The 15,360-nt window shown below is 40.0% G+C and overlaps 1 protein-coding gene across 1 annotated transcript in view; it reads left to right on the forward strand.

Moving 5' to 3' along the window:
- The window catches only part of LOC106880954 (cytochrome P450 27C1), a 104,250-nt gene that overhangs the window by 79,633 nt on the left and 9,257 nt on the right, over positions 1–15,360 (forward strand). The window contains exons 5-6 of the mRNA XM_089349981.1: positions 6,320–6,489; positions 7,258–7,421. Of these exons, the coding sequence (XP_089206107.1) occupies positions 6,320–6,489; positions 7,258–7,421 (334 nt within the window). The remainder of the gene's footprint in view (positions 1–6,319; positions 6,490–7,257; positions 7,422–15,360) is intronic.

Here is a 15,360-nt window from a genome sequence, read left to right on the forward strand (position 1 = left end):
AAATCATGCCCACTGCTCCCTTGTCCGGTAATTTATTGCACGGTGTGCAACCATTGCAAGCCATTTTGGTAACTGAAAGGAATTCGGTAAAATATCCCTTCACAAGGCCTGAGATCTTTTGTGGGGAGGTGGTGGGGGGCTAGTCGATTGTATGAATCCCCGGTGCTCGAATGGTATTTATTTTATCGACCCCCGATAGGAAGGAAGTTGATCTCGGGGTAATTTGAATATACAGAGCCGGAAGAAACACTACGAAGCATTTTGTCCGGTGTGCTAACCATTCTGTCAGCTTGCCGCTTTAGAAATCGATAAAATATTGATTTCAAATTTTGTTACATGGCCAGCAATTTCGAGTGAGGGAGCAAGTCGATTGCATCGACCCCTGTACCCATCTGGTACTCGTTTTATCGACCCCGGAAGAATAAAACTCAGAACGTAAAGACGGACGATATATATCGCCAAGTATTTTTTGCTCGGCGTGCTAACGATTCTGCCAACTCACCGCCTTAGGAATCGATAGAATATTAGCGACACGAAGATACCACCTACCTAACTTCACTTGCACCACAAGAATGGCCATGTAAATCACGTGAGGGTTTCCTGTCACACCGTGTATGTATACGTGTATATATGGATATATAAGGTGCAGTGAATAAACTGTCGTCTAAATTACACAAAAAGGAAAATAACACTGACATCTCATTTTAGCAGTTATATTTACCAAAATTACATAAGAATATCTTGAAATACTAAAGAGTAAATTTATTCAAAATCGCCATTGGCTTCAATCACGGCCTCCAGATGACTTCGGAATCTCTTGCAACTCTTTTGGACGGTCTCCTTGTTTAAGTTGGTGAATGCTGCCATGATCCTTGCCTTCAGTTCATATTTAGTGTTACAAGGAGTTTTGTTGGTCTCTCGCTCAACTGCGCCCCACACATAATAATCAAGAGTGTTGCGGTCTGGAGAGTTAGTTGACCAGATGTTAGGGGTAATGTGGTCACAGAAATTGTCAGACAGCCATAACTGGGTTCTCCTACTTCTGTAGTTTGGTGCACAGTCCTGTTGCCAGTCGCAGGGTCTTCCAGCATCCATCCTCTTGACCCAGGGTAGCACTACCTCCACCAGGCACTTGATGTAAGCCTCCGCGTTGAGTCTGAGGCCGTGTGGGAAGATGAATGAGGCATACCATTACCATTACTAGTGATCACTCCAACCACTATGATGTTGACTGGATGTCCTCAGATTGACACCCAAACACTCTGAAATGTTCGTATTGGAGCTTCTGGTGAAAGTTCCAAGCAGTACAGCATGTCGTTTCCAAATTTCTGGCAAAGCGAATTGTGTCATGGCGCTGTTTTTCCCACAGACGGTGCCTAATGACCCTACTATACTGTGCAGACGACAAAATCAAAAACAATGCGCGAAATTAAAAATATAAATTGGCGACAATTTACCCATCGCACCCTGTATATGCTTTTTAGATTTATTGAAGTTTTTCTTCGTGCTTCATAGAGTTCAAGCCGGTCGCTAACAAAGAAACAAGGCATTTTGAGTTGAGACAGTTCAGTGTGTGTCTTTGTAGATGTACGCAACCAAGTATGTGAACAGATCCAATTTAAGAATCTCAATTGGAGAATCTTTAGAATGTCTTAGAGGTTGTCATTGTGCCACTAATAAAATCCGCATCAGCTTCTATTGCTTTTTCTTCGAAAAACCTCGTATTTCTAGGTTTTTGTCTGAAATTTTCGGTACATGGCCTAATGCACCTATGATGATAGGCACAAGTATGTGTATGTATTATGTCATTGTTCAGTTTTAATTCAAGATTTCTTGTCAATAGGAATTTCAACTTCATTGGAATTTCAACATCAACAACAGGGTATTTTTGTATGTATATATATGTATGTGCAGATTTGTATGTTTCATTTTATGTATGTATTCTCATGCATATATTTGCATATCTGGACATACTTATATATATATTTAAATGATAAACTTCCGGAAAGTTTTACAGATTTTTACAGTTCCAGTGACGGCGTGGTCTGTAGACTTTGAATTAGCTTTCTCTTTTCTGGTTTTGGGAAGCCTAATTTCTCAACATTGGTATCTAGGCAGTGTGTTAAGTATCTTAGGGCCCCAATAATTATAGGTATAGACCTGAACTTGTAATCTGAACTATGTATGTATGTATGTACGCGGAAAGATAGAAAGGGACGGGGTGTATACATACACGTGTATGCGCATTTTAATATGAGAGATTGGTTCAAATAAAAATAGCGATTATTTTGTTCAATTCATAACATCTCCCACCTCTTCTCCCTGCCTCATTGTTCCTTCCATCCACCAATCCCTGTCGCCATTCACACACTTCCTGTGTCCACTCAACTTCCCTCGTCGTTGCTAAGTCTGGATGAGTACAAGGGTCACCAGGTGAAAAAAAAAGAAAGAAATCAAATAAACAAACAAACAAAAGGATACGTCAGTGATTGTGTGTGTGTGCTCTTTTTTACCAGCTCACCACCACGGTTAGCGGACATTGGCGACACGTCTAACTACTACTACTACTACTACTACTACTACTACTACTACTACTACTACTAACAGTACTGAGATACCTGTTGAAACAGCACACCACAACCACCACCAACACGTTATCAAAGCCACCCCATCACTACTCTCCTAAACACCGGCCAACGACTGCCAAAACCACTGCAGCATACATATGTATGTGTGCGTCGATATATATAAATATATGTGTGTGTGTGTGTGTGTGTGTGTGTGTCTGCGTATGTATATATGTAGGAGATTATACAAAAAATAACAACAGACGAGGACAGGTGGTGTAAATAACAAAAGTATATATTAGTATGACGCTCGGGAATACGGAAAGTCTTTGACGTTTCGAGCTACGCTCTTCAACAGAAAGAATACGGAGACAAGGAGAAAAACACGGAGAAAAAAAATTGAATAGTGTTCAGTCAACGGTCAATCATGTGTATGTACGCGTGCACATATGTGTGTGTTTGTATGTATCTATATATATATATATATATACATATATACATATATATATATATATGTATCTATATATATATATATACATACACACACACACACACACATATATATATATATACACACATATATATATATACACACACACACATCTATATATATATATATATATATATACACACACACACACATCTATATATATATATATATATATACACACACTCACACATATGCCTGTGTATGTAGTATTTACACATGACGAGGTCAAGTCAGTTTGGAATGTCCAACTATTCCTGTTGTTGATTTGGCTGTGAATTTTTATATATTTTTTTCTTTACATTATCTTTTTGTTTGTTTTTTATCCTGTTCTTAATATTTGTTTTATTTTAATCATTTGTTTTTTATTCTTTAGACGGTTTGTAAATTGTTTGTTCCAAGGACGTTGTTGTCCTTCGGTACAATGTCATATAGATGTGTGTGTGAGTGTATGTGTGAGGGGGGAGGGAGGTGTAGAGAAGTATGATAAACGCAAAATGCACTTTTTAGTGTGTTTCACAACGCACGTTTCACTGTAATGGCTATTTGTATTTTCTGTAGTGGGGGTTCATGGGGTAATTGAAAGCATATCAGAAATGGTTCTTTAAGGGATTTTATTACAATGACCACAGGGCAAATATGTGTGTGTGGTGAGAGGGAGAGATACAAGAGTTAGTTTAATGGTATCTTTTACATCTCTTTCTTCGCGAACAAATCACGTTTTTGCTGATGAACGATGCACATTTTGTTAAAAGATTTCAATTTTATTTCGATGCATTTTTCATGGCAGATCTAATTCTCTTTTACTCTTTTACCTGTTTCAGTCATTTGACTGCGGCCATGCTGGAGCACCGCCTTTAGTCGAGCAAATCGACCCCAGGACTTATTCTTTGGAAGCTTAGTACTTATTGTATCGGTCTCTTTGCCGAACCGCTAAGTTACGGGGACGTAAACACACCAGCATCGGTTGTCAAGCGATATTGGGACAAACACATACACATATATATATACATATACATATATACGACGGGCTTCTTTCAGTTTCCGTCTACTAAATCCACTCACAAGGCTTTGGTCAGCCCGAGGCTATAGTAGAAGACACTTGCCCAAGGTGCCACGCAGTGGAACTGAACCCGGGACCATGTGGTTCGTAAGCAAGCTACTTATCACATAGCCACTCCTACTCCTACGAATGTGTCCAATTTTTTAAAAAAGAGAAAAGAATTTCATCGTATACATCGGGGATGTTCGTTAATTCCCGAACGCCACAGTACTTGGAGTTCTGTACGCAGTCGCGGTTTTACATCGGTAATTTAGAGAATCTTCGGTTCTTGGAGTTGCAGACTGTTTTCCTCTGATGATCGATGATGAAAATGTAAAATCAATTTATTTGTAAATGGGAAAATCCGCGACTGGGAACAATGATGTCGGGAAACAGTCATAGAGAGAAGTGATGTATAAAATAATATATCCTACTGACATAAGGTGTGCAGGGGTGGGTGTGTAGGAAGAAGCCTGTTCCTTCCCAACCACATGGTTCCGGGTTCCGTCCCATTGCATAACAACTTGGGCAAGTGTCTTCGTCTATAGCCTCGGGCCGACCAAAAAGCCTTGTGAGTGGATTTGGTAGACGGAAACTGAAAGAAGCCCGTCGTATATATGTTTGTATCTTTGTGTCTCTGTTTCTCTCCTACCACGACCTGACAACCGGTGTTGGTGTGTTTACGGTCCCGTAACTTAGCCAGAATAAGTACCGCGTTTAAAAACGTAGGCCACAGCATGGCTACAGTTTCATGACCGACACAAGTAAAAGATAAAAGATATGCACATTATCGAAGTCTCTCTCTCTCTTTCTCTCTCGTCGCTTTGACGATTGAGGGTTGAGCAGGACATGACTGCATAGTGTTCTTAGTTCCATGTCCGAGAATACAAACCCTACACGAAGCTAAAGCACGCAGAGTGAAGCCGCTTGATACAGATTGACCTTGAACCCTGCTGAGCATGCGCACTAAGTTTTAACGTTCTAGCTCACTTCCGATACGCATGGGATATGCAGATTTGTTGCAGGCGTTGCAGTGATGATGACCACCACCTATGGATAGATTGGACCTCGCTATACGCTGCGTTCTTTCTACCTTCAGGACGTTGGATGGGTAGCAACAGCTTCTCCACTGAGCTCTGTTCGTGTGTGTGTGTGTGTGTGTGTGTGTGTGTGTGTTGGGAAGGAGCATACAGAAAGGTGGGGGCGTCGGTCGCGGTTTGGCTGTTTATATATCAAAATACGTTGAGCAATTTCGTTCGTCCCATCAAAGATATAAGGAGCGGAAGACAGGACGAAATAAATAAAAGCAAACAGGCGGAGTGGGGAAGAGGCAACGAAGAGAAAAGACAAGACAAGAGGATTAAGATAAAGAAAAGATTAAAATAATAGAAAAGGATGGAATGAAAATATTTTCGTATCAATTAAGAGTCTTTTGAAAAAAAGGTACGTCGGAGCAAAATAGAATCGCAATTATCCCACTCTAGACTGACCCTGAAACACGCGTCTTGTATGGATGGCGCCAGTAGTTAAACTTAGGGGCTGGTTAAAACTTAAAGGCCAGTATCTCACTTGGCTCCCCCGTGATGGAGCCCCCCCCTCTCTCTCTCTCTTTCTCTCTCTCCCTCTCTCTCTCTCTCTCTCCCTCTCCTCCTCCCCCTCTGGCGCTACTTTTCCGATTGTCTCTATTATGTCCTATGGTCTCCACAACGTATTATAAATAAGTGTTCGTTATTTTCATTGTATAGGGAAAAAGAGACTGTCTGCATGTCTTCTCTTCTTCCTCATCTTTTCTTTTGGTTAAATCAAATGTGTGCGCGTGCGTGTACAGCAGATTAGTAGAACCGTTGGAGAGTCGGGAAAACGACCTTATGGTCTCTCTTTAAAGCTCTCTTTACGTTCCGAGTTCAAATCTCGATGGCGTCAAACTTACCTTTGATCTTATCGTAATTGATAATCTAAAATACTTGTCAGAAACTGGGGCCAATTTACTCCCTTCCCCCAAGGGAGAAATTAGTTTTTTTATAAGTTCAACTTTACCTTTTAACCTTCTTTTACTCTCTATCTCTCTCTCTCTCTCTCTTTCTCTCCCTCCCCCTATCTCTTTCTGCTAACATACTCTCTCTCTCTCTCTTTTTGCTAACATACCATTTCTCCCTCTCCTTGACCAAACTTCATTGCTACCACCACATTGTATATGTTCTGTTTTCTTCTTTCTATTTAAAGCTCAAGAATTTATTGATCAGCAATTGGTGGGATATTCAAAAGACAGATCACAACTTGACCCACCCCAAAATGGAACCGCTTTACTCAACTTTCTTCTAAGCAATCCTTCATTTTCAATGGCAGAGATTTATTCCAACATGGCTGAACTGTTCTTGGCAGGTCTTGATACGGTAAAATTCTGTCTGCTTAGTTACTTTGTATTTTCTTTTTTTGTCTGTATTCATCATCATAGTCTTCATTAATAGGTGCTCTTGCTGTACCAACCCTCGCTTGTTTTCAATGACCAGATATGTATAAGGCGGCGAGATGGCAGAAACGTTAGCACACCGGGCGAAATGCTTAGTGGTATTTCGTCTGCCGTTACGTTCTGATTTCAAATTCCGCCGAGGTCGACTTTGCCTTTCATCCTTTCGGGGTCGATAAATTAAGAACCAGTTACGCACTGGGATCGATATAATCGACTTAATCCGTTTGTTTGTCCTTGTTTGTCCCCTCTATGTGTAGCCCCTTGTGGGCAATAATGAAATACGATATGTATGCGAGGTTGTTTATGCCCTTGTCTTCACATCATGTGATGGATGTAAACGAGCAGCACCATCATATAAGCGACGTTGTTCATTTCCAGTAATCTGTGGAAAACATACCAGGCCATGGGGAAATATTACCTTGCTTGAAAACAGACGAGGATTGTCGACAGGAGGTGTGTCCGGTTGTATAAAATATGACTCACAAATTCCGTTTGTTCCATGGAAAAGCGGACTTTAAAACGATGACCATGAGGACGATACTGTACTCACCATGTTTAATAAGCTCGCCATTGTTACCTAACCGGAAGTAGTCAACAGTAACAGTAAACTCTGCCTTTTACTCTATAGCCTTAACACCCTTTACTAACCTTAAATAATTCTAATCTTACCCTGTCCTCATGTCTTCTACAGGCCTCCAATTCTCTCGGATTTGCTATCTACCTTTTGGCTAGCAACCCTGAAGTTCAAGAAAAACTTCATGATGAAATTTCCCGGACGCTACAGGGTCAACCGTGTCAAAGTTCACACTTAACTAACATGCCTTACTTGAAAGCAGTTTTAAAGGAGTCGATGCGGTAAGCACAACCTCTCTCTCTCTTTCTCTCGTACATCCTTTATTTTTTATCTTCTACTTGTTTCAGCCATTGGGTTGTTGCCATGTTGGGGCACCGCCATATATGTATGTGTGTGTATGTTTCTATGAGTATAGAAACTGAGTGCTTGTTTTAGCCGAACAAATTGACTCCAGAACTTTAAACAACAAAAGTGAATTAGACGTACACAGAGAATATACATTTGATTGACGCTCAGTGAAAGTTTTAGACGGAAAATGGGAGTTGAAAGGACGTTTCGAGTATGGCTCTTCGTCGGAAAAATAAGGAATTTCAAGAGAAGAGGGAAAAGAAGGAGTAGATAGTCCGTAGGAAAGCTGAAAATATATGTCTATATGTACGTATGTGTGTATCACTTTCTTTTGTGACAAATAGTGTGAATTGTCCACTCATCATAGCATTCATTTATACCGAGTCACGGACATAAAAAAACAATTCAACAACAAAATTACTAATAATGGTCACTAAAGCTCTGAAAATGATCTTTGTCCAGTATCAGGAATCTAGGGCTTCACCGTTTGACAAGATCTATTATTCTATGAGTGAGAACAATGTTGAAAGAGTCGTTATAGGAGAATAGTTTTAGGGGACGAAAATTGGCTGAGACGAGGGAGAGGGGAATTTATTGGAGGACCTTTTGAGCGTGGTCGTTGCCAGAACCTCCTGACTGGCCCTCGTGTCGGTGGCACATAAAAGTACCCACTGCACTCTCGGAGTAGTTGGTGTTAGGAAGGGTATCCAGCTGTAGAAACTTTGCCAGATCAGAGTGAGCCTGGTGCAGCCTTGTAGCTCACCAGTCCTCAGTCAAACCGTCGAACCCATGCCAGCATGGAAAGCAGACGTTAAAACGACAAGAGATCTTAGATCGTGTCTAGTTCAAAACAGCAACAAGAGGATAATTGAGAGATAAAAAAAAAAGAAGAAAAAGACAAATGGGAAAAATTATTTTTACGTGCCACCGGCACGGGAGCCAGTCAGGCGGTGTCTTTTCTTTGTTGCGTGTGCCTCAGTCATTAACTCTGGAGCTACACTGGGACACTTCCTTGAAGGGTTTAGTCGAACATATCAATCGTTATATTTCCAAGTCAGGTACTTATTCTATCGCTCTCTGTTGTTAAATCGCTAAGTTACAGGGACATTCACAAACCAACACCGGTTGTCGACACAGCAATGTTTCTACAGCTGGATGCCCTTCCTAACGCCAACCACCCCGAGAGTGTAATGGGTGCTTTTAAGTGTCACCGACACAGGAGCCAGTTAGGTGGGCCTGGCATCGATCACGTTCAAATAATGCTTTTTAAGTGCCACCGGCACGGGGGCCAGTCAAGAGGTGCTGGCATCGGCCTCGTTCGGATGGTGCTTTTTACGTGCCATTCTATTTTTATAATTGTCATTTTACTTGTAACTACACCATTTCTGCTTTAAAACCCATAAAAAATTATTTTTAAGTGGTTTGGTGGGACTGGAACGGATTAATTATATTCTAGTTAATTTCAATAGGGAAAATTGATTTGTAAAACGAGTAAATCGTAAGACGAGTTCAGTCATGGAACGAGTTAAACTCGTACTGCGAACTATCACTGTATTTCTATTCGTTTTCTAGTCTAACAAACTGACCAAAGAAACAAACTACCTAAACTTCTCAGTTCCTATCGTTACTGTGTTTGTAACATTTGAGAAATAACCGCGTTTGACAGTAATATTGAGAATAAGCTTTCAACAAAACTTAACCCCTTTTCTGTTTTATTTACAAAGTAGTTAAAGGATTAATGGGACACACACGTTAAAAATAGTCGAGTTTTTAAACAATGTGTTTGTAAGGGTGACCGAGTTCATAGCACGAAGTAACATTAGTTTTTCTTCTCACAAGAACTTGGTCTCCTTTAAATGGCTGTCAACTACTAACAGGGGTCTGTTGCACTCAACTAACAGATGCAAAGGCCTTCCTAAAACTCTGTCGCCTCTACCTATTAGCTACTGTCTTCTTCTCACCACCCGCCATAACTCTCAATGTTTGATCTTAGTGTTAGTCGAGTGAAGAGAGCGTCTGTCCCCTTCATCTCCATCATCTGTCATCACAGGCTGATGTTGTTGCTGTCTGCGTGTGTGTCTGTCTGTCTGTATGTACGTATGTCTGTGTCTGTTTCTATGTGTATATATACGACTGAGTGCTTGTTTTATGTGAAATTTAGAGCAAACGCACAGACATATACTTACATATATACGATCGAGATGACAGTGTAACGTGTATGAAGATCCATGGCCTAGTGTTTAAGTGCGTCGCTCGCAAGATCGCGGTTTCGATTCCTGGACCCAGCGCTGCATTGTGTTCTTGAGCAAAACACTTGCTCCAGTCCACTCAGCTGTAACTGTGTAACCCTGCAAAAGACTGGCGTCCCGTTCCATGGGAAGTGATGTTGTGATTTTGGTCAATGATGTGCCATGGAACTGAAATTTACAGAAAAACAAAAAACGAAGACAGGTGTATAAACTACAAGCAGGTGCATAGGTATATTAGTTTGACGTTTGGGAAGGTGAGAAAGTCTTTTACATTTCGAGCCTACGCTCTTCAACAGAAAGGAACACGATGAAATAAACAGAGAGAGAATTTTAAAACTTTTGGAGTTAGCGGTCAATCATGGCGACCGGTTGGCCAAAGGTTGTTTAACAGGAGAGCTACAAACACACACACACACACAACCGGCTGATGACAACTTCAGTTTTATAACAATAAAATGTCCAATTTTTCTATTGGTTACCGAATGTTTTTTGTTTGTATAGTGTCTTGCTTGCTTACCCAAAGGTGTGTGTGGTGGGAACGCAGTTGCATCAGTGGTTAGTGTAGAACTTATTCGTTCAAAGCTAATGTTTTATTCCGTCGCATGCATTTCTCTTCGAACAACGAAACAATGACCTGGCGGTACAAAATCGTTCTTTTGTCAGGGGATGTAAGAACATATTTTATGAATGTACCGGTATGTACGTGCGGGGATGATTGGATGGATGTGTGTATGTATATAGGTATACATGTATTTCTGTGCCACCTTGTTTGCATGAATGCATTTGTGTGTGTGCATGTATACACACGCACCTACATATATCAGGACATACATGCATATATACTTAAGTATACATTATTTACATTGCATCTGTATTTGCGTGTATGTATATGTATATATATATATATATATATATATATATATATATATATATATATATAATAAAATATGTGACAATTAGTCGGTTGCCATCATAAAACTCAGAGTTTCGGATGTCGGGGTGGAAGTCTGCTCCGGCATCTCGTCAGTTATTAAGACAATCAAAAATGCTATGAAAGTGACCGTTAAACAAAGGGAAATTACTATGTAAATGATCGTTATTATGACAAACAAAAGAGCTATGAGACTGACCGTTAAATAAAGGGAGAAAGTAAAAAATACTCGAAGAAGGTAAACAAACGCTCATAGAATCCGCGTATGCGCGCATGTACTTCCGCCCCGACATCCGAAATTGAGTTTTATTATGGCAACCGACTAATTGTTACATATTGTATTATAGATAAATTCCTCTATTTACATAATATCGAGGTCTCATTCTTTCTTTTGTTGTCATATTATTATTATTATGGACTAAAAGCATCATGAACCCCCCTTACACTTGCTATTATCCCCATCCCAATGCCCCTTACTCTCACACCAATAACAAACAAGGAATCCTACCCACACCTATACATAAATCTCCCACCCAAGGTACCCCATACCGTCCACCCAACAAACACCCACAATCATACCATTTTTTCTACAGATCTTCATACCCAGGCAACCCACACCAACAGAACCACAATAACTACCTACCCAACTCCAACCTTGCATACAATCCACCCTACAAACACCCAAAAACCCCCCGCATTTCTCACAAAACCTTAAACCATCACATCCCATACCAACACAATCACTATACCTACCCATCCACTTCCAGCCTATCCACCCAACAATACCCCTACCCCTACCCCTTCTACCACAACTCTAACAATCACTACACCCCCTACTTCAACAACCATTTTTTAGACAGAGGGGAGAAAAACAGGCACTACCGCTAATACAGACCCATCAAAAGAAAACTAAAATAATAAACCTCTCTAATAAAACCCTTACACAAACCCAAATTAACATCCTAGCCAGAGGCTTAAAATTCACACCCACCCCAAGAACACCCAACCCCCCTGAGATCAAGGATGACATTTCAGAATTTTGCAGAAAGCTTCGTTTAACAGAAGCTTTCATAGACTTCAACAATGAGGATGACTCAATTATTAAAAACAAAAGCAACTTCATACCTTCCAAAGGAAGGAATAAAGCACTGGATGATTTTTGCAACCACATCCAGAGTTTCCCTTTTACCCCACCTAAAACCAAGGTCAAATCAAACCTTAATAGCATAGAATGGAAAAATCTAAGAGACTTACAACAGGACAAAAGCCTTACTATCAAAGAAGCTGACAAAGGTAGTACTGTAGTCCTAATGAACACAGATTTTTACAAACACCTAGCACTCTCCTTACTAAACGATAACTCCTTCTATGAAACTATCACCAATTATAAACAACAAAAAACTCTCAAAAACCTCACCATCCTTATACTCCAACAAGGTCAAGGACTCACGGACAAAGAAAAAGATTACATCACTAATTTCAAATGCAAGCCCAGCCTCTTCTATGGCCTCCCTAAAATCCATAAGAACAAATCCATCACCGAAGCTTGCAAACTCTCCTCTGAAATCTACATCAACATCAAGGCACCGGAGGATTTAAAACTAAGACCCATTATAGCAGGCACCTCCTGCGAAACACATCGCTTAAGCAATTTCTTGGACATTCTTTTGAAACCTTTCCTAAGCCACATCAAAAGTTACATCAGAGATGATCTTGACATGCTCAATCACCTCCCGAAAACAACAAACGAGGAGTCACTCTTGGTGTCTTTTGACGTGGTCAACCTTTATACAAATATCCCTCATGAATATGCGATTGAGGCAATTAAATTCTGGCTGCACAAACACCCAGAAACATTTCCTAATCGCATCAACACAACTTTCATCATAGAATCACTTAAGTTCATTCTGACTAACAATTACTTCCTGTTTGCAGACACATACTTTCGCCAAAAATGTGGTATCGCGATGGGTACTAAAGCTGCACCAGTCCTTGCGAACCTCATAATGGGTTTCTTTGAATTAACACTATATGAAACCTCGCGCCATAAATTTGGACACCTTTTCCACATCTTTTTAATGGATAACTGGAAAAGATATTTGGATGATTGTTTCATCATATGGAATGAACCCTATGAAAAACTTCTAGAATTCAAATCCATTCTTAATAACATACATCCCAACATTCAATTCACTATGGAATTCAGCAAACATCATCTCCCTTTTCTTGATCTCTTAATTATAAAAACACCTAATAACCAAATCACAACCGACATCTACCACAAACCTACAGACTCACAACAATACCTCCTTTTTAGCTCATGCCACCCAAAACACACCAAGATAAATATCCCCTTTAATTTAGCTAAAAGAATTTGCACCATTGTCTCTGACCCAACCACTCGAGAAATACGCTTACAAGATCTCAAAAAAACACTGTTACAACGCCAATATCCCTCCACACTCATAGATCTTGGAATAAAACGTGCCAAGGAACTTGACAAAAACACACTAAAAACCAACCAACATAATAACACACCCAACCCCAAAATACTTCCATACATCTCCACCCATAACCCCAATAACATCGAAGCATTCACCACAATTAAACAAAACCTCCCCTTACTCACCACAGACCCGAAAATGAACAATATCATTAATACACACAAAGTCCTTAAATGCAAAAGGCAACACAAATCTTTGAAAACATTATTAATCAATTCCAAACTACATACACCTCTTCCACCCCCATCAGTCAAAAAATGTGCACGCCCTAATTGTGGCACCTGCCCCTACCTACTTGAAGGCTCTGAATTTACCTTCAAACGAGGAACAAAGTTTAAAATTAAAACCAATTTCTTTTGTTCCTCGGGTAACCTCATTTATGTCCTTACTTGCGCAGGTTGCCAAAACTTCTATATCGGACAGACGAGCCTCCCATTACGTAGATGAGTAGCTGTCCATAAGGAACAAATAAACCTCCCTCAATACCACCAAATTCCACTCAGTGGCCACATAGACTCTTGCGCCAGAAACAAAAACCCTAAATTCATTATATTCCCTTTCTATCAATGTAAAGACAGAATCTCCACACAAGAAAGAATCAACAAGGAGAATCTTTTCATAGAGAAATTCCAACCATTTCTTAATACACACACCCCTCAGTGACCTTATTCCTCTATGAACAGACACAAACTTCCTGTTTGGAAAAAAAGAGTTCATAACTCCAACTAAAAACACTTGTCTCCCCTTACACACACTTCCTGTTTTGACACCACATTTCCTGCTTAACACAAACTTTTAACCCTTTCTTTAAACCTAACAAAACCCTCAACCCTCATGCATCCTTATTTTTCCTACCAATTTATACATGAACTACTATTGAACTACAAAAGCTCAAAGACAATATAATGTATGGGTATATTTATTTTTTTATATATTATTGTTTTATATATTATTTTCTTCATTTTGTACTTCTTTGTAAAAAAACATTTTCATTCTCCTTCTTCTTGATAATTTGCTTCTTCGCAATGAAAACCGGTTAGAAAAAGGCTTTATTAAATTATGCTTCCAGTTCAGCATTCTGGCTTTTTTTCATTTTCCTATATCACGGGCGCCAGTTCCGCAAATATAACCATACTCACATGATATTTTCTACCGCATACACACACACTCATAAACACACGCGCTCATACTGAAAACGGAACATGGCACGTACAGAGGCAATCTGCTGCAGATCCTCGATGTCTACCTCTCTGTCTGTCTGTCAGTCCGTCTGTCTCTGGTTTCCTTCTTCTCTCACTACCCCTCATCACTATCATCCTCCGTGCACCCGGTTTGGTTCCGGTCACAGAGGAGTCACGACCTTGAAACTCGGTTTTATCTCTTAGTGATATTGGCTAGCTTTGCCTCTCTCACTACGCACACGCACACACACACACATACTGTATGCTGCATACGCACGCACACATACACACACACAAGCTGTATGCTGCATACGCACGCAAACATATATGTGCACAGACAAATAGATAGATAGATAGATAGATAGATAGATAGATAGATAGATAGATAGATAGATAGATAGATGTGAATGTGTGGTCATGTAGTTCAGTTTGTAACCACGTGGTTTGGGGTTCGGTCCCACTATACGGCACAAATGCCTTGCGAGTGAATTTGGTCGACGAAAACTGTGTGGAAGCTTGTTGTATATACGTTTGCGTTTGTCCCCCGTCTCGCACTTTTTCACAACTGTTGTTGGTTTGTTTGCGTTCTTGTAACATAGCGATTCCGCTAGACGTTGATAGAATAAGCTGCATGGACGCAATCCAATGACTGAAAAGGGTAAAAAGATGCATACATATAGTCTTTATTCTTTTACTTGTTTCAGTCATTTGACTGTGGCCATGCTGGAGCACCGCCTTTAGTCGAACAAATCGAGTCCAGGACTTACTCTTTGTAAGCCTAGCACTTATTCTATCGAACTCTTTGCCGAACTGCTAGCTAACGGAGAGGTAAACACACCAGCATCGGTTGTCAAGTGATGTTGGGGGTACAAATACACACACAGAAATACATACATACCTATATATATATATATATATATATATATATATATATATATATATATATATATATATATATATACGACGGGCTTCTTTCAATTTCTAACTACCAAATTCACTCACAAGGC

This window comes from Octopus bimaculoides, chromosome 3, assembly GCF_046866305.1.
Source record: "Octopus bimaculoides isolate indiv1 chromosome 3, ASM4686630v1, whole genome shotgun sequence".
Taxonomy (NCBI): domain Eukaryota; kingdom Metazoa; phylum Mollusca; class Cephalopoda; order Octopoda; family Octopodidae; genus Octopus; species Octopus bimaculoides.